The 27,399-nt window shown below is 45.0% G+C and overlaps 2 protein-coding genes and 1 pseudogene across 2 annotated transcripts in view; 2 read left to right on the top strand and 1 right to left on the bottom strand.

The window, feature by feature from the left end:
- Nucleotides 1-244: 244 nt before the first annotated feature.
- Eef1akmt2 (EEF1A lysine methyltransferase 2) lies at nt 245-19,849 on the bottom strand. Its single transcript, XM_090346829.1, has 6 exons — nt 19,734-19,849; nt 17,197-17,262; nt 15,769-15,883; nt 8,624-8,731; nt 6,060-6,276; nt 245-439 (listed from the first exon to the last, which is right to left on the bottom strand). Exons 1-6 carry the CDS (start codon nt 19,847-19,849, stop codon nt 345-347), a joined length of 717 nt encoding a protein of 238 aa, XP_090202955.1. The 3' UTR covers nt 245-344.
- LOC150053708 (proteasome assembly chaperone 4 pseudogene) lies at nt 4,655-5,021 on the top strand (annotated as a pseudogene).
- A 5,175-nt stretch (nt 19,850-25,024) lies between the features above and the next one.
- Abraxas2 (abraxas 2, BRISC complex subunit) overlaps nt 25,025-27,399 on the top strand; it is a 35,909-nt gene continuing 33,534 nt past the window's right edge. The window contains exon 1 of the mRNA XM_090345657.1: nt 25,025-25,123. Coding sequence (XP_090201783.1) covers nt 25,025-25,123 — 99 coding nt within the window. The remainder of the gene's footprint in view (nt 25,124-27,399) is intronic.

Raw genomic sequence — 27,399 nt, 5'->3', positions numbered from 1 at the left:
TTTAATCTAGGCACCAAAATTAAGAATACATACTTTTTATAAATCTGTTTACTACTTTAAAGCTTTTAACTGTTTAGCAATGACAGGACATTATATTGTCAAAAATAAAAATATTTATATTTCAAATACAAAAGGATATTCAGAATTAATCTTAGTCTGTAAAAGCCAATCACTCACATACTCATCATTTTTTTTTTAACAGCAGTTCTTTTTCCATCATAGGTATTCCAACTTGTGGATCCTGCATACTTACTAAGCATTTATTTGACCTTGTGTTTTCTGGGACAGGTTGTTTTGCTGTGTCACCTCTTTTAGAAAGCTATCTGAATTTGTCCAAGAAGGTCTCAAGTTTTTTGGAAAACCAATGAGGCTACACTGCTTCCAGATCTACCTCCAAAGCTGAATTTGGGTGTTGGCAGCTCTTCAAAAAATTCAAATCCTGTCAGGACAAAAGTGAAAAAATATGTATTAAGGATTGAATCCCAGTAATGCTAAGGCAGTATTAACTCTGTACTCTCAAAACTATGTGTTTTCAAACTCTACATGAAGACTGAACTTCATGCTGGAATTTTCCAACTCACCCAAAATACACCAAGATGAACAAAGATCTACAGAACCAAAAAGAAATTGCAGAAAGAGATTTTTCTTCTAATAACGTGCAGGGAAGAGCTACAATGTGCAGTGTTTTATGATGCGCCACACCATTTCTTACATGGCTTTCTATGAAGGAATTCAATCCACAGAACATGAATGAAAGCTCAACACAGTAAAGAACTTGGAAGTGAAAATGAACTGACAAAAGAGTAAAAAGTTCTGCAAATAGATGGTCGTCATTGTTACCCAGCATTGTGAATGTACACATTAAAGTGGTCAGCAGTAAAATCTTACGGTTATTAAACACTCTTTTAGAAAAGAATTTGTATCAAAGATCAAAACACAAACTCAACTACCAAATACCTTGGGAGAAATGAAACTAACTTTTGAAGCAATGCAGTTTGATTTTATTTACTTATTTTTAGTGCCAATCCTGGGGCTTAAACTCAAGGCCTAGGTGCTACCCTTGAGCCTTTTTGCTCAAGGCTATAAAGCCTTATCACCTAGCCACGGCTCTACTTGCAGCTTTTTTTGGTGCTTAATTCAAGATAAGATTCTCACAGACATTCTTGCCTAGGCTGACTTCAAACCACAAGCCTCAGATTTCGGCATCTTCAAGAGCCACCAGCACCTGCTCCATGAAATTCCACCAGAAAACCAGAAAGAGCTATGGCTCAAAGTAGTAGAGTGCTGGCCTTGAGCAAAAAGGCCAAGGGAGCCAGGCACTGGTAGCTCACACCTGTAATACTAGCTACTCAGGAGCCTGCGATCTGAAGATCAAGATTCAAGCCAGCCCAGGTATAAAAGTCCGTGAGACTCTTATCTCCGATTAACCACCAGGAAACCGGGAATGGTGCTGTGGTTCAAGGGGCAGAGCACTAGCCTTGAACTGAAGAGCTCAGGGACTGCGCCCAGGTCCTAGGTTCAAGTCCCACAACTGCCCCCCCACACCAAAGATAATCCTGTAATCCCAACACTCAGGAGACCTCCAAGCAGGACTTTTGAGTCTGAAGCCAGTCTGTATTACATAGAAAGAACCTATCTCATAATATCAAAAGGAAATCTTTCCAAAGTAGAACCCTTTTAAATAGTGCGCGCGCGCGCGCGCATGTGTGTGTGTAATAATAATAGGCCTTGATCTCAGGGCCTGAGAACTGTCCTTGGACTTTCTCTAGGCTAGAGCTCTACCACTTGAGCCACAGCACCATTTCTGGCTTTTTCTATGTATATGGTACCAAGGAATCAAAACTTGGCCTTCATGCTTGCATGCTAGGCAAGCACTCTACCACTAGGCCAAATACCTGGCCATCACATTACATATTTTTAATGTGAATGAGGCATATTTTATATGACATGTTGAGTGTTATGTATGAATATCCATACATACATATTTTTTGAGTAGGGTCTCAGTAAGCAGGTCCCACTAGCCTTGAAACTCCCAACTGTCCTGCCACAGCCTCGTGATTGCTGCAGCAAGCTTGTGTCACCACACTTAGTCTAAATAGCATGATATATTTTCACTCACAACTGGTGCTCCATCACTTGAGCCACAACTCCAATCCAAACTATTTAAACACAGCTTCCCCCCCCCCACCAGTATCAGGGTTTGAACTCAGGACCTCAAGTTCTGGCTCATCTTCCTGGCTCATGGGCCAGTGCTGGTCCACCACTAGAGTCACACCTCCAGCCTGATGTATTTAATGCTGGAAAACATAGCTGCCATATGTTCAGTATACGAGGCATATACACATAGTTGGTTTGCAAAATGTTACATATGCTTAAAATAAAAATGCTTACTAGAACAATGGCATTTATTTCAACTGTTTTAAGGGAAGAATGAGACTGAGTCAGAGAAGGAAGTAAGTGTGGTACATATTGTATGCATGCAAATGTCACAAGGAAACACCACCTTATATAACTAATATGTGCTAATAAAAATCTTTTTTTAATTAAAAATTTCAAGAAAAAAAAATAGAGCTGTATTAATTTTCCAGGGCCTTTTTTTAACTCTCTGAACCTATCCCTACAAAAACTGTTGTGTTTCAGAATATAACACACCAAAATCTGAACTAGTGGCTGGGGCCTAGTGATAGAGTGCCTGCCTAGCACGCATGAGGACCCAGGTTCAATTCCTCCATATCACATACATAGAAAAAGCCAGAAGTGGTGCTGTGGCTCAAGTGGTAGAGCGTTAGCCTTGAGAAAGCTCATGTACTATGCCCAGGCCCTGAGTTCAAGCCCCAGGAATGGCAAAAAAAAAAAAAAAAAAAAAAAAAAAAAAAAAAGAAGAAAAAGAAAAAAGAAAGCAGAAAGCCTTAAAGACCAAAGAGGGAAGCCTCATTTCAGGCCAAGATCTAAGCAGCTGGTAATGAAGCTCTGGGCACTGCCTACAGAGTACTCTGTTATATTCTACATCTAACTCCAAATGCCATTTTCTAGGAGACTTACGTCTGAAAAACGACTTCAATGGTATAATTATTTCTGAATATTTCCTGTTATAACATTTTGCTTGTTTAATTCTCTAGCTCTAAAACTGCACACAGAGTTTACTCAATCGTTTTCAGACACAGACATATTTTAACCACACTACACTAGGCTAAAGTCTGTTCCTCATTATCAAAGACAGACAAATATGTTTTTGTCTGCTAGTTCCAGGGGTAAAAAAGAACACCTGTATTTAAAAACCAGGAAAAAAATTTATCCAACACAGTGTGGCTCTGAGCATGTATTAAAACTGCCAGGTTCCAGGAAGAGGGAAAGACTATTGATGGGGGGTCTCAACAGTTCTGAAGGAAACAAAGTAAATATACATGGAAGATAATAAAATTAATGGCATAAAATAAAACACAATAAATCACATACAATTCAGAGGCAATGGTAATGAAGCACAGCTCACATTCCCAGCATCAAGCAGATCACGACCTACATTATATAACCTTCTAAAGCCACTGACCGCACATAGAAGGAAATGTGTTTACGTGTTCTTCCTGCCTAGTCTCTTAATACCGAGAAGAAAACAAAACCCATGATAAAGTCTATGTACTGTGGCTATAAAATAAAAGTGAGTAGTAAACTATTCTCTTGAGGTAATTGATTTCCCATTAGATGTGACAAGTACGGTTCAAAATTTAATCAAATACTGAGTACCATATCATTTACTTGAAATGAAAATTATTCCCATTGTTATTTTTTTAAATGCTAACCTCAAAGGAATATGTAAAGGTTCTCAAAATATTTCTCCAGAAATGCCTGTGCACTGTATGACTAAATTGACACGGATAAAGTATTTCTTCAAACAGCTTGGCTGAGCTCACACCTGTAATCTTAGCTCCTCAAGAGGCTGAGATTTAAGAACTGTGATTCAAAGCCAGACCAATTACCCAAAGAAAAGCTGCAAGTGGAAATGCGGCTCAAGGGGTAGGAGCACCAGCTTTAAGCAAAAAAGCTAAAAGAGATTCTCCTGGCTGAGTGTAATCCCCAGTCCCAGCACCACACACACACACACACACACACACACACACACACACACACACACACACACACACACACACACACACACACACACCTAATCCCCAGTCCCAGCACCACACACACACCCCACACAGCCTAAAATATGCAGGAAACAGCCCACAATAGAACTCCAAATGGCCTATGTATAGATTACAGACTTTCAATCTTCATGAGACCCCAATTAGTAGACACAGCACGAATGACATTTGCCTAATTGGACAAATGGATCCTGTCTTGTCATCAAAATTCTGAAAAAACATAGAAAATATTTCCTCAAGAATTAGTAAGCTGCGGGGAGCCACTGGCTCATGCCTCAGTGCTTCTCAGGAGGGTGGCTCAAAAGGTCCAAGGCCCCGTGTTCAAGCCTCAGTACCAGCACCAAAATATGAAAAACAAAACAAAAATTAAACCCATAGAATTAGTAGGAAGGATTTCTACCAACTATCCACATTGGTTTCTATTCAATCTTAGAGGTAATTATATATAGCTGGCTGCATGCAGTGTCGGCGGCCGGCAGGACGCGGGTCGTAGGGCCGGGGTAGCCAGCAGCATGGAGGGGCCGAGGGCTGCCGTGGGCGGGGACATGTCCCTGCACAATCTCAGCGAGAGGCTGTGGGAGCAACTCGCCCATTCCCACGTCATGCAGCTGACGGACTTGCTCCTCCTGTGGGGGGTACACGTCGCACTTGCACAGTCTGGCCTGGCCATGGGCAGCCACTATGACTCCATCCCTGTGTGCACCTCTCCCTTTGAGACATTGCTGATACAACCTCCACTGGCCTGGCCCAACGCCTAGCCAGGAGGACCAAAAAACAGGCGTTTGTCAGCTATAACCTTCAAAACACAGACAGGAACACGCCTTACTTGTAGAAAACAGGATCAAGGAAGAAATGGGGGCTTTTCCGGAAAAGTTCTGAGTGGCAAAAGGGAGAATTTATACCTTATATACAATGTACATTTAAATAAACAGATTGAGTTGTGTTTTAAAAAAATAATTATATATAATATATACATTAAAGTCATAACAAATTGGGCTGGGAATGAGCCTTAGTGGCAGAGTGCTTGCCTTGGGCAATGAAGCTCAGGGACAATGCCTAATGTTGGCTACTCAGGAGGCTGAGATCTGAGGATCACAGTTCAACACCATCTGGAGCATGAAAGTCTGTGAGACTGTTATCTCCAATTAAGCACCAGAAAGCCAGAAGTGGCGCTGTGGCTCACACCTGTAATCCTAGCTACTCAGGAGGCTGAGATCTGAGGATCATGGTTCAAAGCCTGCTAGGGAAATACAAAGCTAAGAGACTCTTATCTCCAATTAATCACTAGAAAATGGGAAGTGGGGTGTGACTCAAGGGTAGGATGGTAGCCTTGGGCTAAAGAGCTCAGGGACGTCGCCCAGGCCAGAGTTCAAGGCCCATGACCTCTCCCCCCAACCCCAAAAAAAGCATAACAAATTCTAACACCTTAGACCACTACAAAAAGACAAACTACCTAGAAAATTAAAACTCTCATCACATCAAACCAGTATTGCAAAAGCAAACAACCTTCTCATATAAGATTTTTTAATTCCATTTGCATTATTACAGATTTGCCAATAAATCAGTACAACGAAGTTAAAAGCACAACACATATGCTTTTTGACTCTCTAAATAATATATTGCACAGCTTAAATAAAAGATTGTATTGCTTAAAGAACTTGATTTTCTACAGACTCATAAATTTTAGTACTTACCTGCCAGAATTTCTGGGGAAAAAAAAATTGTAAAGCCTCTGGATCTCAAACTTATTTGTCTGTGCTTTGCATATATTGTTAAAAGTTATTACCTAAATCATTAATAAGAAAAAATAAGTAGACCCCGCAAATAGCAATGTAAAGAACAGGGGGAAAAAAAAATCCTACTTAACCACAAGAAACTGAGAGTAAATGTACAGTTAAATACCACAGTGCCACTTACCTTCACAGAATTCATCCAGCAATTCTTCCTTGGTCCAATTACAAGAGGTTATCAGAAAAAAGCCTTTTACTTTCAACACCCGAGAGAGAGATTTCACATACTGCTTCCTCTTCTCAATTGCATTGTCAGGATTAAGGCTTATGGCATCAAAAGTACCTTTGTCAACACAAACATGAAATCCAGACAGCTTTGTAGAAAGATTCAAAAAGTCTTCCACCTATATTAAAAATAATATCTATGTGAGATCAATTAATGCAATAAAAGTTAAGTGACAAGGCATAAAGGATTATAGATAAAATGACCTACATGGACACTGGTGACTCATGCCTGAAATTGTAGCTACTCAGGAAGCTAAAATCAGAGCACTGAGGTTCAGAGCCATCCTGGAAAATCCCTTGAGACACTTATTTCCAATTACATCAAAAAGCAGGAAATAGCTGGGTGCAGTGGCTCATGCCTATAATCCTAGCTACTCAGGAGACTAAGATCTGAGGATCACAGTTCAAAGCCAGTCCAGAGGCAACTGAAAAGTCTGTGAGACTCTTATCTCCAATGAATCACCAGAAAACTGGAAGTGGCAATGTGGCTCAAGGGGTAGGGTGGTAGCCGTGAGCTGAAGAGCTCAGGGACAGAACCCAGGCCCAGAGTTCAAGTCCCACAACCAACAACAACAACAACAAAAAAAAGAAACTAAGGTATAAGAAATCAGGGCCAATGTGGGTGGCTTACACCTGTAATCCTACTATTCAAGAAATTGAGATCTGAGGATCTCGGTTTAACACCAGCCCTGGCCAGAACATCGGTGAGACTCTTATCACCAGTTAACTACCAGAAAACCTAAGTGATGCTGTGGCTCAAGGAGTAGGGCTGTAGCCTTGAGCTGAAGCGTTCAGGGACAGCACCCAGGCCCAGAGTTCAAATCCCATGACCAAAAGAAAAAAAAAAAAAAGAAGAAATTAGGAAAACTGCCTGGCACTGGTGGCTCACACCTGTAATCTTAGCTATTCAGGAAGCTGAGATGTCTGGATCACAATTCAAAGCCAGGTGGGCAGAAAAGTCTGTGATACTCTTATCTCCAACTAACCACCAAAAAGCTAGAAGTGGAACTATAGTTTAAGTAGCAGAGTGCTAACCTTGAGCTCAGGAACAGTGCCTAAATTCTGAGTTCAAGCCCCAGGACAAGCACAACAAAAGAGAAGGGAGGAAGGAAGGGAGGAAGGGAGGAAGAGGGGAAGGGACGAAGAGGGGAAGGGGGAAGAGGGGAAGGGGGAAGGGGGAAAGAGGAGAAGGGGGGAAGGGAAGAAGGAAAGGAGGGAGGGAAGGGAGAGAGGGAGGGAGAGGGAAGGGAAGAAGGAAGGGAGGGAAGAAAGGCTGATTTTATGGTAGTTATGACAACAAATGATGGTAGCTTACACTTGGCAAGTAGTAGTTGAAGTGTCAAGGGACGATCACATCCCTGATACATTCTGAAAATAAAAGGGAACTGGACAATGGATTAAAGGAAAGAGAAGAATCAAAAATAATGCCTTGGCCTTTGAGAAGCCATATTACTGTAACAAAGTGATAGGTGATGAGAAATTCTGAGAAGGGAAGGTTTAATGAGGATACCAGTGTTTCATTTTGGACTAATCAAGTGAAATTTTAGAATAGGTAGCTTTTATATAATTATAGAATTCAGGTATGAGGCCTGGGCTAGACATATAAACTTAAAAACCATCATTTCACAGATACTATAACACAAAAATAAATGATCTTTGATGACATTATACCACTCTTTATATGTGTACCTTTTTGATCTGGTCCATCTACATAGTTAGATATCAAGTGAGATGTGTGTGTGTGTGTGTGTGTGTGTGTGTGTGTGTGTGTGTGTGTGTGAGAGTGTGTGCTAGTCCTGGGGCTTGAACACAGGACCTGGGTGCCTTATCCTTGAGCTGTTTTGCTCAAGCCTAATTAATGTTCTCCCACTTGAGCAACAGCTCCACTTCTAGTTCTTTTGGTGGTTAGAGATGATAAACCTCAGACTTTCCTGCCCAGAATAGTCTGAGATTACAGGCAGTAATCTAGCCACTAGTAACTGATATCAAGTGTTTTTACAGACATGGAAGGGAGTAATAGATAAAGGCAGTACTCAACAAAGAAGACTAATTTCCCTAAATTGACCATATTAAAATTTTAATACTTTTAGATGTTTCAGTTTTGATTATTTATAATCCAAAAGATATCAACACTTAATATACTTTTTTTTAAAAAAATCAAAACTTTATAATTTCCATTATAAATGAAATTATCTTCAGGTGCCGGTAGCTCATGACTATATTCCTAGCTACTCATAAGGCTGAGATCCAAAGATCACAGCTCGAAGCCAGTTGAGGCAGGAAAGCCCATGAGACTATCTCCAATTAAGCACCAAAAAAAGCCAGAAATGGAGCTGAGGCTCAAATGGAAGAGCAGTTACCTTGAGCAAAAAATCTCAGGAACAATGCCCAATCCACGAGTGCAAACCCCAGGACCGGCACTAAATAAATGAAAAAATAAATAATAGTAATATAAATTATAGTTACCTTCAACTTAATATTTGATAGCCCTTGTTTTTCTATAATCCTTCCAGAAAGCTGAATTGCAGAAGGAGAGTAATCAATTCCAGTAATATTACAAAAACCAAGTTTTGCCTAAAGACAGAGAAATAATTTTATATTTTAGTTTAAAGGCTTTAATATAATGTTTACATTAGTACAATATTCCATTAATACAAGGTTGGTGTAATTTTGTCAAGGATCAAATGACATAAGATCCAGAAATGCACAATGTTTAAATTTTATTAAAAACATTAAATAAGAACCAAAAGTTTTAATTTTATTTGACAATTCAATTGCTTTCAGAATATTTGGTTTCTTTTTCCAAAGGAAATTCACTTTCCCAAAGATTACAATATATATGTAACAGCCCTAAGGCAAAAAAAATGTAATGTTAATTTCTGGTGCTAATATACGTCAATTCACACATAAATTTATGATTAATTTTACCCAGTTAACTTATATGAATAAACTGAATGCATTAAGTGCATATGCACTAAGCAGTTAATGTAAAACTTTCCCTTCAATGTAATCACATTCCATGTACCTCACTAGGTCTTGGCCATGAGGTGAGATACTGCGATCCCCAAGGAGTTTCAACCCCAAGTAATGGAATCCTAAGCTAAACTTAAGGAACACAAATAGAAGTTGTTTTCCCCCAAAGAGCACTTGCTGATTCCTGTTTGGTTTTAGAGATGGTCTGACTGAACAGCCCAGGCTGGTCTCAAACTCACAATCTTCAGCCTCCTTACTAGTAAAATTGTAAGCATGCACAATCATGCTTAGCTCTTAGCTTCATTCTTACCTTGAGGGCTAATATTCTTTTTTGTTTGTTGGTTTGTTTGTTTTTTGTTAGTCATGGGGCTTGAATTCTGGGCCTGGGCGCTGTCTCTGAGCTCCTTAGCCTAAGGCAAACACTTTACCACTTGAGCCACCAGTTTTCTGGTGGTTAAGTGGAGTCTCACAATGGAGGGGCCCGGGAGTTTGGCCTAGTGATAGGGTGCTTGCCTAGCGTGCATGAAGACCCGGTTGGGACTGCTTGGTACCACATTCACAGAAAAAGGTGGAAGTGGTGCTGTGCTGTGGCTCCACTAGCCAGCTAGTCTGGAAAAAGCCCAAGGACAGTGCTCAGACCCTGAGTTCAAGCCCCAGGACTGGCAAAAAAAATAAACGAAATAACAAAAAAAGTCTCAGGAACTTTTTGTACCTGAGCTGAGAATCACTCTGAACAGTGATCCTCAGATCTCAGCCTCCTGCATAGCTAGGATTACAGGCGTGAGCCACTATGCCTGGTGAGATTTTCTTTTTTAAAGGCAGTATTGGGTTTGAACTAAGAGCTTCATGCTGTGTTAGGCTACTGCGCCTTGCCTCCATCCTCCTTTCTCACTGGTTATCATTAGGATAGGGTCTAACTTCCCATCTTCACTTCCCATACTTGGTAGGATTACAGGTACTCACTACCATTACAACTTCCCTGAGTGGGGATGGACTTGCACAGACTTCCATGTCCAGGTTGGCATGGAACCAAGAACCTCTCAATCTCAGCCTCAAATTATATTCAAGAGGGAAGTGAGTTATTCAAAGAAGAAACTGATCAAAAACCGAGGGAAGAAACTAACATTAGAAATAGATCCCCCAGGGCTGGGAGTTTCGCCTAGTGGTAGAGTGATTGCCTAGCATGCACGAAGACCCAGGTTTGATTCCTTGGTACAAGCTTAGAAAAAGCCAGAAGTGGTGCTGAGGCTCAAGTGGTAGAGCTCTAGCCTTGAGAAAAATCCAAGGACAGTGCTCAGGCCCTGAGCTTAAGCCCAGGACTGGCAAAAAAAAAAAGAAAAAAAAGAAGAGAAAAAAAAAATAGATCCCCCGAAACAATGATTAGAAACTGATTTAAAACAACTGAAACATATGACCAAAGCTCAGTGGTAAACCTCAACAATAAAGCAAACAACAATAGAACTGGAAAATGCAATAATAAAATTTACAAGTTTGGCTGGGCACTGGTGGCTCATGCCTGGAATCCAGTTACTCAAGAGGCTGAAATTCGAGTTTCGAAGTTTGAAACTCGCTAGGCAGAAAAGTTCATAAAGACTGTTTTTTGTTGTTTTGTTTTGGGGTTTTTTTTGTGTGGGTCCTGGGGCTTGAACTCTGGGCCTGGGCAGTCCCTGAGCTCTTCAACTCAAGGCTACCTCTCTACCTCTAGGCCTGGGCACTGTCCCTGAGCTCTTCAGCTCCAGGCTACCGCACTACCCCTTGAGCCACAGGGCCACTTAATAGTTTTCTAGTGGTTAATTGGAGATAAGAGTCTTATACAGACTTTAGTGACTAGTGCCAGGCTGGCTTTGAACCTGGATCCTCACATCCAGCCTCCTGAGCAGCAAGGATTATAGATGTGAGCCACAGCCCCCAAGCCAGCTCTACTCCTGGCTGAGATGTATCTCTCATTAGCTTAGTAAGAAGCTAGAAATGGGGGCCAGGAGTTTGGCCTAGTGGTAGAGTGCTTGCCTAGCATGTACAAAGACCTGGGTTCGATTCCTTGGTGCCACATATATAGAAAAAAGCTGGAAGTGGTGCTGAGGCTCAAGTGGTAGAGCTCTAGCCTTGAGAAAGTCCAAGGACAGTGCTCAGGCCCAGGACTGGCAAAAAAAAAAAAAAAAAAGCCAGAAATGAAAATATGGGTCCAGCCTTGAACAAAAAGCCACACAACCTAGGTTCATGCCTGTAATTCTAACGCAGGAGAGACCAAGGGATTTTTTTTTTTTTTTTGCCAGTCCTGAAGCTTGAACTCAGGGCCTGGACACTGTCCATGGGCTTTGTCAAGGCTAGAGCTCTCTACCTCTTGACCCACAGCACCACTTCTGGCTTTTTCTGTGTATATGGTACCGAGGAATCCAACTCAGGGCTTTGTGCATACTAGGCAAGCACTCTACCACTAAGCCACACTCCCAGCCCAAGGCCAAAGGATTTTGAGTTTCAGGTCACTCTGGGGGAAAAAGATAATGAGACTCTCACTCCTGGCCAAAGGATTTTGAGTTTGAGGTTACTCTAAGGGGAATAAATGATGAGACTCTCAAAAACATGCAAGAACCAAAATTTTTTTAAAAAGTCAGTTATGTAGCTCAGAACTAGAATCCTATCTACTCAGGAAGCTGAGATTTGAAGGATCAAAGTGCAAAGATAATCTGGATTAAAAAGGCTGTAAGACACTATCTCCAAGTAATTATCAAATGCCAAGCTGGAGACATGGCTCAAATGCTAGAAGCCAGCTGTAAACAAGAAAGCCAAGTGAGGAAAAAGGTCCTGAGTTCAAATTCTAGTACTAATGTGCAGCACAAGTACGTGCACACACACCATTAACACAATGAAAACATAAGCAAAGATTGAGGAGTATTTACAAAACAGAAAGGAAGACAAACATTACATGTTATATATAAAAATGTACAACACCACTTACTAAGTTTGTCTGGCCCCTCAAAAAAGTGAACTTAATATCTCTGAATCAAGAATCAGCAAACTGGAGCCAGGAGTTTGGCCTAGTGGTAGAGTGCTTGCCTAGCATGCATGAAGACCAGGGCTCAATTCCTCGGTACCACATACATAGAAAAAGCCCCAAGTGGTGCTGCGATTCAAATGGTAGAGCTCTAGCCTTGAGAAAGTCCAAGGACAGTGCTCAGGGCCTGAGTTCAAGCCTCATGACTGGGAAAAACAAAAAACAACAAAAAAAGAATCAACACACTGTTCCCATAAAGAAACAATGAATACTTCAGGCTTTGCCAGCCATGTGGTCTGTGTGACAACTACTTAGCTCCACCACAGCAGCCCTTAAGTAACCATAGACAGTATATAAACTAGCGGGGACATGGCCGTGTTCCCATAAATATTTATTGGAATAAGCAAAGTCCAGAGTTCAGTCACATATCACAGTCTGCTGAACTATACACTGGTTCTAACTTCCGACCTACAATCTGGGAACAGAAAAATATCAAATGATACTATAGACGTGAGTCTAGACAGACCAGTGTAGAAAGCGTGTAAGACAAGTGGACTAATAAACTACCCTGGACAATAAATAAACTGTTAGCATGGCCCTGCTGGCTACAAGAAACTCACTTCAAGTCAGGCACCAGAGGCTCATGCCTATAAACCTAACTACTCAGGAGACTGAGATGTGAGGATCACGGTTCCAAGCCAGCCCAGGCACAAAAGTCCTAAAGATTCTTATCTCCAATTAACCACCAGAAAACTGGAAGTGACACTGTGGCTCAAGGGGTAGAGCGGTAGACTTGAGCTGAAGAGCTCAGGGATAGCTCCCAGGCCCAGAGTTCAAGTCCCACAACAGACCAAAACTAAATAAATAAATAAGCATACTAATGGATAGATCCATGAACAAAATGTTCTTTTCTTACCGTATATTCACCTGAGATAAGGTACATGTGCCCTACTTATATACATTTATACATAATACACTTATATATACACACATATGTGTGTGTTTGTACACACACTTGTTTCCAGAATTTCAGATAGAAGAAATCAGTAGAAATTATTTAGCCAAAACCCTTGTGAAAAAATGAAGCTCAGAAAAAAATGAAGTGGCAGTCTGGTACCAGAGGCTCACGCCTCTCCTAGCCACTCAGGAGGCTGAGATCTAAGAATCATGGTTCAAAGCCAGCCCAGGCACAAAAGTCCCAGAGATTCTTATCTCCAATTAACCACCAGAAAACGGAAGTGACACTGTGGCTCAAGGGGTAGGCAGTAGACTTGAGCTAAAAAGCTCAGAGACAGTCCCTAGACAGAGTTCAAACTCCACAACCAAAAAAGTAAAATTAAAAAAATAAATTAATTAATTAAGTGGTTTATCAAAGGTCAAGACCAAAGCCAGAAAAACCAACAAGACTCAGATTTGGGGCAGGAGCATGGCCTAGTGGTAGAGTGCTTGCCTAGCATGAACAAAGCCCTGGATTCAATTCCCCAGTACTACATACACAGAAAAAGCCAGAAATGGTGCTATAGCAAAAGTGGTACAGCTCTAGCCTTGAGAAAGCCCAAGGACAGTGACTAGGCCCTGAGTTCAAGCCCAGGACAGAATGTTATTCTAGCATTCATGAGACCCTGGGTTCAATCCATAACAATGTGTGTGTATGGGGGTGGGGGAGGAACCATAAAGACAACATTACTTTTAAGGGGCTGGGAGTTTGGCCTATTGGTAGAGTGTTTGCCTAGCATGCACGAAGACCTGGGTTCGATTCCTCAGTACTACATACATAAAAAAGAAATCCAGCAGTGGTGCTGTGGCTTAAGTGGTAGAGCTCTAGCCTTGAGAAAGTCCAAGGACAGTGCTCAGTGGCAAGCAGAGGACTAGCAAAAAAAAAAGAGAGATTGATAAACATAAAAAGTATGTCAGACTACATTGTAGGCCACTTTACACAATAAAACAGGCAATATTAATGTATGTTTTGCAAACATAAACACTAATTTATATTTTTTAAATGGCTGTACAAGTATAACAGTTATGAGCAGGGTACTCAGCCTTTTTGCAAAGAAACAATTTCACATACTTCTTCCATGGCCATGAAGGGAATATGTAAAAAGAATATGTACTTCCCTAATACTAAAACCTGTATCAGTCTCTTTTCTAGAGACAAACTAAGATGATATATAAATATAGATATATAACTAATTGAGGGAAGTGGTCGACATGTCCATGGTAACTAAGAAGCTAGACAACAAACTGTGTACATACTGGCAATCCCAGCATGCTAGTATAATAGCTCAGACCAAACCCACAGGCCTCGGAACCAGCGACACTAATCACATGACTCTCAAGCCAAGGCTGAAAGTCCAAATGCCAGAATTGTGATGTCTACATAGAACATTGCCTAAGAGCCAAGCACAGTGGCTATAATCCCAGCACTTGGGAGAAGGAGACAGGAAGACTGAGTTTGAGGTCTACCAGGGCCACATACGAAGTTCCAGGCCAATCTAGACTACACAAGAATGTATCTATAAAAATAATGGAGGAGGGGCCAGGAGTTTGGCCTAGTGGTTAAAGTGCTTGCCTAACATGCATGAAGACCCGGGTTCAATTCCTCGGTACCACATACATAGAAAAAAGCCAGAAGTGGTGCTGAGGCTCAAGTGGTAGAGCTCTAGCCTTGAGAAAGTCCAAGGACAGTGCGCAGGCCCTGAGCTCAAGCCCAGGACTGGCAAAAAAAAAAAAAAAAGTAAATAATAATAATCATAATGGAGGAGCGAGGCATGGTGGCTTACACCTGCATTCCTAGCTACTCAGAAAGCTGAGATCTGAGGATGGCAGTTCAAAGCCACACCAGGCACCAAAGTCTGTGAGACTTTTATCTCCAATTAACCACCAGAAAACTGGAAGTGACGCTATGGCTCAAGGGGCAGAGCAGTAGCCTTGAGCTGAAGAGCTGGGGGATAGCGTCCAGGCCCAGAGTTCAAATCCCATGACCAAAAAACAAACAACAACAAAAAAAGTAATGGAGGGAAGGGAAGGGAAAAGAAGAGGGAAAGGAAAGAAAAAGAAAGAAAACTCTGGCCCAGTCTTCAGAAAGAGACCAATTTGCCTTCTCAATTTGTGTCAAATGCTGTCCACCCATACTGAGAGGAATTTTTTTTTCCACCTATTCCATTGAGACTCAGACATAAATCTATAGAAACAATCTCACAGACACTCAAAAAATATTAACCCTCATTTCTCAGTCTTCATTCCACCTAACGTGATACAACAGAAACACACCTAGCAATCCTTTCCCCAGAATTTAGTTTTCAACTCCATATATTTAGTCTTTTTGGATGAACAAAAATTGCAGTTTTTAGGATTTGGTGTGCAAAAAATTTTAACATTCAGGATTTTAGTATTTTAGGATTTGATTTTGGAGATTTAACAACTTTAAGGATTTTTAACTTCTGGGATTTCAACAGGCTTTGACCCGCCAGGATTTTGAATGGTACCATTCATTTCTTACAAATCATTCAGCCTTTTTGTATCACATGACTACTCAAAGTAAGTGATACAACTGCTTTACTACTTTATAATGGGATGGTTAGCACCCTCCACTGCAAATTTTCATTCAAAAATTTGGCTCAAATAAGCAAATACTAAAAGTACCAACAAGTTCAACCAGGAAAACACCATTTCCAGTTCCAATATCAAGCACGGAAGCATCCAGTGGAATTTTGTGTTTCTGTATCCACGTTATTAGTCGATTCATACTCTCTTCCCCAAACCTGTCAAAAACAGAATTACAAATGACAGCTATAGAGCAAAAATTATAATTATATTCCACTTAAGCTGTTTATAGCATATGCCCAATTAACTCTTTCTTGAAAGTGAGTAATAGTATGTATGACTGCTCAAGCTTTATCTCTATTACTATTTAGACAAAAGCACCTTCAATTTATTTTTTATTTGTGTCAGTCACAGGACTTGACCTCTGGGCTTAGGCGCTGTCCCTGAGTTCTTCAGCTCAAGGCTATCACTCTACCACTTGAGCTACAGCACCACTTATGATTTTCTTGTGGGTAATTGGAGATAAGAATCTCACAGACTTTGGTGCCTTGTGTGGCTTTGAACTGTGATCCTCAGTCTCCTGAGTGGCTAGGATTACAAGTGTGAGTCACAGGCGCCCAGAAAAAGCACCTTCAAATATAGAACATAACAAGTAAGTATTTTATTTATCAACATTTCTGTACATCAGCATTAACTTTTGAAATATTCACGTTGTCCTGAACATGCTAATGATTCAGAATGCTACTGCCTACTGAAAAATGACAACAGAATGAAGACAATTTCCTAATATTCTGATCAGTTGAAATCTGGGTCACTAAAAGTAAAAGGAGCTGGGCACTAGTGACTCACACTTGTAATCCTAGCTACTCAGGAGCCTTGGATCTGAGAATCACAGTTTGAAGCCAGCCCAGGCACAGAAGTCCATGAAATCCTTATCTCCAATTAACTACCAGACAAACAGAAATGGCACTGTGGCTTAAAGTGGCAGAGAGCTACACTTGAGCTCAGGACAGAACTCAGGCTGGAGTTAAGGCCCAAGGCCAGCACACACACAAAAAGGAGAAATACTTTAAATCTAACCTATTCACTTAGGCCACACTCAGCCCAAAGTTCCTAAGTTGTAGGTAGGCTTTCTTTGGTATAAATGCAAATCTCTTTCTCTCTAGGCCAGGAGCATGGCCTAGTGGGAGAGTGCTTGCCTAGCATGCACAAAGCCCTGGGCTCAATTCCTCATAGACAGAAACAGCCAGAAGTGGCGCTGTGACTCAAGTGGTAGAATGCTAGCCTTGAGAAAGCCTGAGGACAGTGTCCAGGTCCTGAGTTCAAGCCCCCCAACTGGAAAAAGAATCCCTCCCTCTCTCTCTCCCTCTCCCCTGCTCTGCTCTGCTCTGCTCTTCCTCTCTCTCTCTCTCTCTCTCTCTCTCTCTCTCTCTCTCTCTCTCTCTCTCTCTCTCTCTCTCTCTCCCCCCCCCCCATATACACACACATATGTATTCTGGACCATAATTCATCTTTTTGTTCCCTAACTTACCAGATTTCTCCTGTATCTCCATATTCTTGGAACATCTGAAGTTCTCTCTCATAGACAGCATCCCAACTATGTAAAAGATGGAAAAGCAAAGCAAGATTCTAGAATGTAACTGAATTTAAGGGATGTTTCCAATACATTGCAGAGCTATTTGAAACACTCTCAGTGTTACCAATAAGTACATGAAATTCAATCTCTTAATATCCTTGGGTTAGAGGAATAAAAAGTAGAGTCTTTTTTTCATATAAAGTACCTAGAATATAAGATATATAAAAACTGATACATAGGGGCCGGGAGTTTGGCCTAGTGGTTAAAGTGCTGCCTAGCATGCATGAATACCCGGGTTCGATTCCTCGGTACCACATACATAGAAAAAAGCCAGAAGTGGTGCTGAGACTCAAGTGGTAGAGCTCTAGCCTTGAGAAAGTCCAAGGACAGTGCTCAGGCCCTGAGCTCCAGCCCAGCACTGGAAAAAAAAAAAAAAAAACTGATACATAAACGTTAGTTTTAAAAGATCATAAAGAAGTGGGCAGGAGTGTGGCCTAGCATGCAGGAAGCCCTGGGTTTAATACCTCAGTATCACATACAGAGAAAAAGTTGGAAATCGTGCTGTGGCTCAAGAGCTAGCTCTGAGAAAGCTCTAAGTCCCAGAGCCCCGTCCAAAACCTGACTAGAAGCCAGGTGTCAGTGGCTCACACTTGTAATCCTAGCAATTCAGAAGTCTGAGATCTGAGAATCATAGTTCGAAGCTAGCCCAGGCAGGAAAAGTCCATGACACTTATTAACCATCAAAAAGCCAAGAGTTGAGCTATGGCTCAAATGGTAGGATGCTAACCAGGACAGGAAGGAAGGAAGGAAGGAAGGAAGGAAGGAAGGAAGGAAGGAAGGAAGGAAGGAAGGAAGGAAGGAAGGAAGGGGAAGGAAGGAAGAAGGGAGGGAGGGAGGGAGGAAGGGAAGGAAGGAAGGAAGGAAGGAAGGAAGGAAGGAAGGAAGGAAGGAAGGAAGGGGGAGAGAGAGAGAAAGCAAGCCTGCCTGCCTTCAATGACCTCTAGAGGTCAACTTCAATTACACCAAAGATATTTCTGTTCTGAAAATATTACCAAGAGCTGGGTGCCAATGGCTTATGGCTGTGATCCGAGGATTTCGATTCCAGGCCAGCCCAGAGAAGAAAGCCTCTAGACTCTTGTTGTTTTGACATCCTGGGGCTTGATCTCAGGGCCTGGACACTGTCCCCGAGCTTCTTTGGCTGAAGGTTAACATACCACTTGAGCCACAGTGCCACTTCCAGCTTTTTCTGTTTATGTGGTATTGAAGAATTGAACCCAGGGTTTCATGGATCTTAGGCAAGTACTCTACCACCAAGCCACATCTCCAGCCCCTGTGAGACTCATTTTCCAATTAACCACCAGAAAACTAGAAGTTTTCTGGCTCAAGGGGTAAGGTGGCAACCTTAAGCTGAAGAGCACAGGCTCAGAGTTCAAGCCCCACGACGGACCAAAAATAAATAAATAAATCTGAGTTCAAGCCACAACACCAGCACAAAAACAAGTAAATAAATGAATAAATAACAAACTTGACTGTACAAGCACAAAGTAGTTAAGTCTACATTGCATCTTCAACGTGAGGACAGAGTAACTGCTCACAATGAAACCCACCAAAGAGAAACCTGACTTGAAGTATCAGCTCTGATGGAAACACAGCTGTGACCCCAGCTACTTAGGAGCAGAAGGCAAGGAGGCCAGGACAGGGCTGGAGTTTGGCCTAGTTGGCAGAGTGCTTGCCTGGCATGCGCGAAGATGGGGGTTTCATTCCTGGGTACCTTGCTGGGTTCAAGTGATAGAGCTCTAGCCTGGAGGAAGCTCGAGGACAGTGCTCAGGCCCTGAGTTTAAGGCCCAGACTGGCAAAAAAAAAAAAAAAAAAAAAAAAAGTACAAATCCCTACCTAGCAAGCACAAGGCCCTGTTCAAGCGCCATTACCGCTAAGGAATAAAGGAAAGGTGAAGGGTGAGTGGACTATCTCTCAATTAACAGCGGTGGCCTAGCAAGCAAGGGGCAAGAGGCCCGGGTCCAGTCCCAGCATCTTGGGAATAATAATAATAATAATGAGACGCGTGCTCCCGTTTCCGAGGCCTGCGCTCCGCTCCGGCTGTCTCCTGGACACTAAGCACCCTCCCCACCGCCCCCCTCCCCGCCGAGCCGCCCGCGCCCGTGCGTCCCCTCCGTTCATTACTGAGACTAACGAGGGCTTCGGATCAGAGACCCCAGAGACGCCCGCCGTCCGCGCTCTCCGCCCCGGGGCGCCCCCGTCCCCCGGACCCCCCGGCCTCCCACGGTTGCTCCACCCCTGTCCGCGGACTCGGCCGCTGCCCCTGGCCCAGCCACGTCCCGCTCGGGACCGGCACACGCAAGGCCTCCCCATGAGCTTCGGGGCCCGGCCCGCACCCCACGGCCCCCCGCGCGCCCCCGCCGGCCCCCCGCGCGCCCCGCGCGGACCCCGCCACGCCCCCGGGCCCGCCCGCTCTCCCCCGCGCCGCACTCACTGCTCCCGGGTCCCCAGCGCCGACGGCACGAAGCCCCCCGCGGAGGGACCGCCCGCTCCGCCCGCGCCCGCGCTCGCGCTCATCTCGCCGGCGCCTCGGGACGGCGGGGCCGCCATCGAGACGGGGCGGGCCAGAGCGGACGCGCGCCGGGCTCCTCTAGGCGGCGGGAGGCCCGCTCGATGGCTCCGGCGGGGTGGGGAGGGCGGGCGGGGGGGGCGCTCACCCCCACGTCGTCTCCCGCCCCCCGCGCGGTCCTGCCTCGCGGGGCGCCGCCGCGACGGGCTGGGAAAGATGGGCGAAGCCGCGGGATCCCCGAAGCCAGCACCGCGGCCCGGACACCTCCACCCTCCACCCCGCGGAGGGCCGGCTCGGGACACTGAGTCAACACCCGCGCGCTCTCACACACACACACACACACACACACACACGACACACATATGACACACGACACGCGCGTCACACGCATCACACATGACACACACGCACCCACCACATCACACACATTACACGCACGCACACGACACACACACGACACACACGACACACACGACACATACGACACATATGACACACGACACGCGCATCACACACGACACGCGCATCACACATGACACACACGCACACGCATCACATCACACACATCGCACGCACATGACACGCACATGACGCGCACGCATCACATCACACACATCACGCACATGACATGCACGCGCACGCATCACATCACACACATCACGCACATGACACGCACGCACGCGCACGCCCACGGGTACACCAGCAGATGGAAGCTTTGGGTTCAGGGCGTGGTGACAGGGCATCTCGGTGGTGATGTCTGGCGCTGACCTTCGCCTCTTGGTCTCACGTTTGTAGTTCTATAGCACAATGGAAGGCATCCTGTGCTGGCGTGTGCGTGCGTGTGATGTGTGTGCGCGTGTATGTGTTTGTTTGTGTGTGTGTGATGTGTGCGCGTGTATGTGTTTGTGTGTGTGTGATGTGTGTGATGTGTGCGCGTGTGTGTGTGGGTGTGATGTGGGTGTGATGTGGGTGCATGCGTGTGTGATGTGTGCGCGTGTATGTGTTTGTGTGTGTGTGTGATGTGTGTGATGTGTGTGCTTGTATGTGTTTGTGTGTGTGTGTGATGTGTGTGATGTGTGCACGTGTGTGTGATGTGTGTGATGTGTGTGTGATGTGTGTGATGTGTGCGCGTGTATGTGTTTGTGTGTGTGATGTGGGTGCATGCGTGTGTGATGTGTGCGCTTGTATGTGTTTGTGCGTGTGTGTGACGTGTGCGCGTGCATGTGTGATGTGTGTGCGAGTGCGTGCGCGTGTGTGTGATGTGTGTGTGTGATGTGTGTGTGATGTGTGTGATGTGTGTGATGTGTGCGCGTGTATGTGTTTGTGTGTGTGATGTGTGTGATGTGGGTGCATGCGTGTGTGATGTATGTGTTTGTGCGTGTGTGTGATGTGTGTGATGTGTGTGTGATGTGTGCACGTGCATCTGTGATGTGTGTGCGAGTGCGTGCGCGTGTGTGTGATGTGTGCGTGCGTGCGCATGCGTGTGTGTGATGTGTGTGTGCGAGTGCGTGCACGTGTGTGTGATGTGTGTGTGTGTGTGTGTCCACGCACGCGCACCAGTCCTGAGGCTGAACCCAGGCCCTGAGTTTCTTTTGCTGAAGGCTAGCATCCAATCTCTTGAGCCCACAGCACCACTACTGGCAGCCACCATCTCCTCCTCCCCCTCCCCCCTCCCCCCTCCTCCTTCTCCTCCTCCTCAACCTCCTCCACCTCTTCCCCCTCCTCCTCCTCCTCCCCCTCCTCCTCCCCCTTCTCCTCAACCTCCTCCACCTCTTCCCCCTCCTCCTCCACCTCTTCCCCCTTCTCCTCCTCCCCCTCCTCTCCCTCCTCCTCCTGCCCCTCCTCCTCCTCCCCCTCCTCCTTGTCCTCCTCCCCCTCCTCGTCTTCCTCCTCCCCCCCCCCCTTCCTCCTCTTCTTTCTGCCTATTCTAGGGCTCCACCTCTGGACTTGACAAAGTTCTTTCGCTCCAGACTTTAGCTCTACCACTTGAGCTACAATGCCACGTCCAGGCTTTTCTGCAGTCAGTTGGAGTCGGAGTCTCCTGGACTTTCCCGCTGACCTGGCTTCAGACACGGCTCCTCCTGTCCCACCGGGCCTCCTGTGTAGCTAGGAGCACAGGCACGATCCACCAGCACCCAGCTCCAGGGGTTTTCTACAGCAGCAATGAAGTATGTGTGATCCAGTGTCCTAAGCAAGGCTCTCCCAGGCACCTAGCACGGCTGACTTCCAGTCCACGGCTGTTTCCTAGGCTACGTGTCTGTTGACTCCACACAGAAGCCCAATAACAAGCCCCTGGAGGACATCGGCACCAACGGCTGCCTTCCAGCTCACAGAAATCCTGATTAGAACCGAATGTACATCTCCTCCTCTGCATGGTGTTCCAAGCTCGTCAGGAAACCACTGGTGATTAGAATAAAGTAAAAGGCAGATGGAAATCCATGTGCACAATGATTAAAGAACTCAAGAATGAGCGTAAGTAACCTTATTACAGAGCAATAAAACTACCGGATACCACGGCCAATTAGTGCTGCCCTAGAAGAATGGCTGTTTTGATCTTTTCTGGATGGTAGAGAAAGAAAGCTTGAATGTGACTGAGTGGGTCTTAAAAACTTTTAGGTTCTAATTAAGAAGCACCCATGAAAGGTAAGCTCATCTTCAGCCTGGTGTCTTGCCAACACTTAAGAGCTTTTTGCTGTGTGATGAAAGCTATAAACAGTTGCTGGTATGCAGCCCTGGAAAAAACCCATGGTTTATGCAGAGTTCCTTGCCTGGCTCCAGGCATGATGACTGCTTAGTACTGAAGGCTGTGGGCTACCACCTCAGATCACCCAGAGCCACAGGGGCTCTTGATAAGGAGAGGAGAGGCTCTGTGTAGCAAATGGTCCTATCAACAGGGAAAAGCAGAGTATGCCCAGGAACACAGTCCCTCCCAACCAGTTTCATTTACAGTGAGGTAGGAGAGAGACTCACTGCACTGGCACTTGCCTGTCACCTCAGTTTCCGAATCCCTGTAGACTGTTATCCTATTGATCTACAACCTTTTTTAAAAATTTTTTATTGTAATTAATAAAAGGGTTACATGATATTTGCCAGATAGAAGGTGCATTAATTCACATACATTGATACCCTTTCACATGTCTTGATACCCATTACCCTCCCCCCCACACCCCCCTCTACAACCTTCTGAAAGTATAATTTCCAGAATTCTCAAGCACTCCTCAACTGCCCAACTCCAGGGTCAAATGCAGGGTTTTTCCCTTTCTTTGAACCTGCAGCAATTAGCAGCACTTGGGGTCTGGGTGTTGTCCCTTTGCTTTTTCACTCACAGCCACAGCTCCACTTCCAGCTTTTGGGTGGTTAACTGAAAATAATAAGCATCTTGTGGATCTTATTACCTAGTCCAGCCTTGAACCCAATCCTCAGATCTCAACATCCTGAGTGGCTAGGATTATAGTCATGAGCCATCAGCACCCACCTGTGGGTTCTAAATGAATCTACTTCTGGGAACTCTCAGAAAGATCAAGTTCATTCATTGTACCTATACAGAGCTTAGAATGGAGAATGACATGCAGTAAAGGTTCAGGACGTGTTAACTACCATGCCTACTACAGATTGACCATCCCTAAGCCCAAAAAAATCACAAATCCAAAACACTCAAACCCCTCAAACCAGTGGTTCTACAAACCCTCGTCTCTCAAATATCTGAGATTACAGGTGTGCACCAATATACCTGCCTTCTAGCATCTTCATTTAACAATACTGTACTGATACATTGGGAAATCTTTTATCAATACCACTGGATTCCTTATCTTTCAAACTCCTTCATAACAATTGACATGGCAGCTAAGAATCATCAGGCCATTGTTTGATGTGTTTAATACATTAGGAACTGTATTAAACACCTCCAGTCTGTTTTCTCAGTTACTCCTGAAGGTAGCCACAGGAATTTCAGCTTACCAAACCAGAGCACAGAAAAGATGTCCAAGATCACATCGTAAGTGATGGTGCTAAGAATGGAAATCAAGAAATCTTTAAGGCCTTCGGTGTAACCACTACCTGAAAGGCCTGCCCTATCACTATAATGGGTTGCTGGATGTTTTCATGGGGAGGTGAGGGAAGTATGATTATGACACCATGAAACACACACTACAAAATCCTAAAATATTTAATTTATCCCAGTCTGGAATCTCACTGCAGCACTCTTCTCTCCCCATCCTCTCACTCCTTCCCTGCAATGTTGCCAGTCCATCTGGCTCACTTTCATCTTTATTTCCTGTATCCCCAACTGTTCCCCTAGCCAAGACGCTTCCTCGTTACCAAGCTTATAATGTTTTATCAGTTTCTTCTGTCTCCATTCCCCTACAGCAACCTGTTGATGGACAATGCCATCTTTCCTGGGACCCTCTACCTTTTCTGGGACATTTGCTCCCCAACTATGTACTGGGCAGTGTCTGCATGCCTAGCACTTTTCCAGCTGATGGAGATACATTGGTAAGAAAATCAAAGTTCAGAAAAAAAAAACACCATAGGTAGGATAAATGAATAAAACAGATGATGCAGATGGGGATAGAGGGAAAGTTGTAATTTTGGTTTGAGTACCCAAAGAAAACGTTAAATAAAATTCTGAGGTTGTCAAAAGTTGTGTCACAGAGAAGCAGAGGCTGAGGTCGAGCCTGAGATGAGCTTGGCAAAGCTGATTAGGAAGTGAGCTCAGGTGGACGTCCTCTGGGGAAGAGAAGGAAAAGCCACACGGAGGGGAGGAAGCTGTACTGAAATACCAGTGTCCCCAACCTCAGCAAAATATCCTTCCTGGGGCCCTTGGCGAACGCTAGCTTGCTTTTCTTTTTTTCTTTAAGTTTTGGCAAGGATTTATTTTAGCATAACATGATGAAGTGGTAGGGAGACATAGAAAAAGGAGCAGCATCTCCTACCTTCCTCGCCTCCATGTAGGAGGTGGGGCCCCAAAGCTCTGAAAGGTGCGTTTTTTAGCACTCACCGTTTCATTCCCCAAAGGCACAAACTGGGGAATGTGGAGAGATGTAAAGAGTTGAGGTCTGAGGCCACGCCCACGGGCTGGGGGCGGGGCGCCGCGGGGCAGACCCCGCCCCCGGGACCGCCCCGGCGCCAGCAGGGCCACGCCCCCTCCGTCGGCCGACTCCATTTCCCACAATGCCCGGCGGCGGGGCGGCCGGAAGGCCGCGAATCCCGCGCGGGGCATGATGGGGGAGTTGGAGCTTTCCATCATGGCGGCTTCCATTTCGGGCTACACCTTCAGCGCTGTGTGTTTCCACAGCGCCAACAGCAACGCGGACCACGTAGGTGCCGGGCCCCCTGCCGCGGCACTAGAGGCCTTCAGCCTCCACCTCGGGCCATCGCCCGCGGCCAGCCCAGGCCAGGTTGCGGCTCGGCCCCCGGCTCCGGGCGGGCCCGACGAGCCGGTGACCCCCGCGGCCCCCGCCCCCGGCCGGCTCCCGGGTCCCCGGTAGGCCTCTCGGCGCCTGCCGTCGCCCGCTGTCCCGGGACCGCTGCTCCGGGTCAGGAAAACCGGCCCCCCGCAGTGTCAGGGGTGGCAGAGCGGAAACGGCGCCGGCCCCTCCCCGAGAGCCAGGCTTCCGGACTTCCGAGGGGCGCCCGCCCGGGGTCGGGCCGGGGCCGGGGCCGCGGGGCTGGGCGAGCCCCGCCCGCCGGCCTGGCCGGCCGCGTGGAGAGCCGTGGGGGAGCCAGGCCGCCCCTGTGCATACTTGAGTTTGCCTCGCCCTGCTGGAAAGTGGAGAGTGTAAATAGGTGTGTGCATTTCCTGGAGGAAGTGGCATCCTGAGCTTCTCGGAGCTCGTTCTGAGGCCTCCGCCACGTAGGGAAGGGACAGCTCCGCGTAGGCGGGAGATGAGCCCCCGAGGGAAGCAGCGGGGCTGGCTCAGGACGTTCACTCTGTGGACGGCCTTTTGATGTCACGGGCCTGTGGTTGGAAATTCTTCATGGAATTGGAGGAGGAGGTCCTTAGTGTGGTGGGCATCGCCACGGAGAGCTTTCAAATTGCAGGATTATTTTAAGTGACGCTCATAGGGAGTTCCTTAAATAAGTGTGTGTGTGTGTGTGTGTGTGTGTGTGTGTGTGTGTGTGATTGTCATTACGAAGCAGAATGAGGCTGCAGAAGGGAGAACTGGATTGAGTTTGATGTCATGAATAAGACTGATTTCACGAGAGATGATTTCATTAGCAAATTAAGTGGTAAGAGTGCTTTTCATCTCTTCAGTGTTGACGATAGAAATTGATAGGAATGTATACAGCATCGGATTTTTCCCACAAAGGCAACTCCGGCCTTCGGTATTGTAGCCAGCCATTTAATAATGTAGATTGTTTGTGATACTCCTGCTGTCCCTGGACTTCTGAATATGAGTTCAGTGATGATTTTTTGCTCCATATTAGGCGCAAAAGCCTTCATATCACAGTTTTATGTTTAGAGCAAGGCTGTTGTAAGAATGAGAACTCACCTATTGAAAAGTTAATTGTTGCCAGGCACAGTGGCTCATGCCTATAATCCTAGCTACTCAAGAGGCTGAGATGTTAGGATCACGGTTCAAAGTCATCCTGGGCATTTAAGTCTACAAGACTACTATCTCTCCAGTTAACTACTAGAAAATCTGAAGTGCTGCTGTGGCTCAAGGGTAGGGCGGTTACCTCAAGCTGAAGAGCTCTCAGGGGCAACAAACACCCAGGCCCAGAGTTCAAGCCCCCACAACTGACCAAAAAAGAAAGAAAAGTGAATTGTTTTCTTATAAACAGTGGTAAGTGATAAGATGAACATATTATTTGGAGGAGGATCATGATGATGTGATGGCCATATTATTTGGATGATGATGATTTTTTTATTGTCTACCTTAGGGCTTGATTGAGGGCCTAATCGCTGTCCCTGAGCTCCTTTTGCTCAAAGCTAGCCACTCTACCACTTTGAGGCACAACTCCATTTCCTGTTTTCTGGTGTTAATTGGAGAGTCTTGTGGATTTTTCAGGCTGGCTTTGAACTGTTATCCTCAGATCAGCCTCCTGAATAGACAGGATTACAGGCATGATTTGTTTAGATTATTAGTAATATAAGAGCTATCTTTTTTAATGTCTCGTGTGTTCTAGGCATAGTGCTGAACTTCATGGAAGTTTTTCACAGCTGCAGTAGTTTGCAGCTGTGTTTTATATGACCATGCCTGCTTATATTAACCTTGTCACAATCATGGATGTTGGATACATAAAAGTAATTACTGCTTTATTTGTTTCTTTGTTCATCTTTGTGATGGTACTGGGCCTTGAACTTTCACTCTCACTTAGCTTGTTCTGATCAATTCTGGTGCACTACTGTTGAGCCACACCCCTGCTTCTGGCTTTTTGTTAGTTAATTGGATTTGAGAGTCTATAGGATTTGTCTGCCTGGGGCTTATAGGTGTGAGCCACCATTACCTAGCTTAATTTCTATTTTAAAGCTGAAAGACCAAGAATTTATTTTTGTATACGTATATGTTTAGACTAGGCAAGAGATTACTCTAAAGCTACACATTCTATTGTTTTAAGGTTGGCAAAATTTCTGCAAAAGACTAGGTAA

The sequence above is a fragment of the Megascapheus bottae genome, chromosome 15 (assembly GCF_031878675.1).
Source record: "Megascapheus bottae isolate mThoBot1 chromosome 15, mThoBot2.hap1, whole genome shotgun sequence".
NCBI lineage: Eukaryota > Metazoa > Chordata > Mammalia > Rodentia > Geomyidae > Megascapheus > Megascapheus bottae.
Note: the sequence above shows the minus strand (reverse complement) of the source record. Positions and strands in the feature narration are given on the sequence as shown.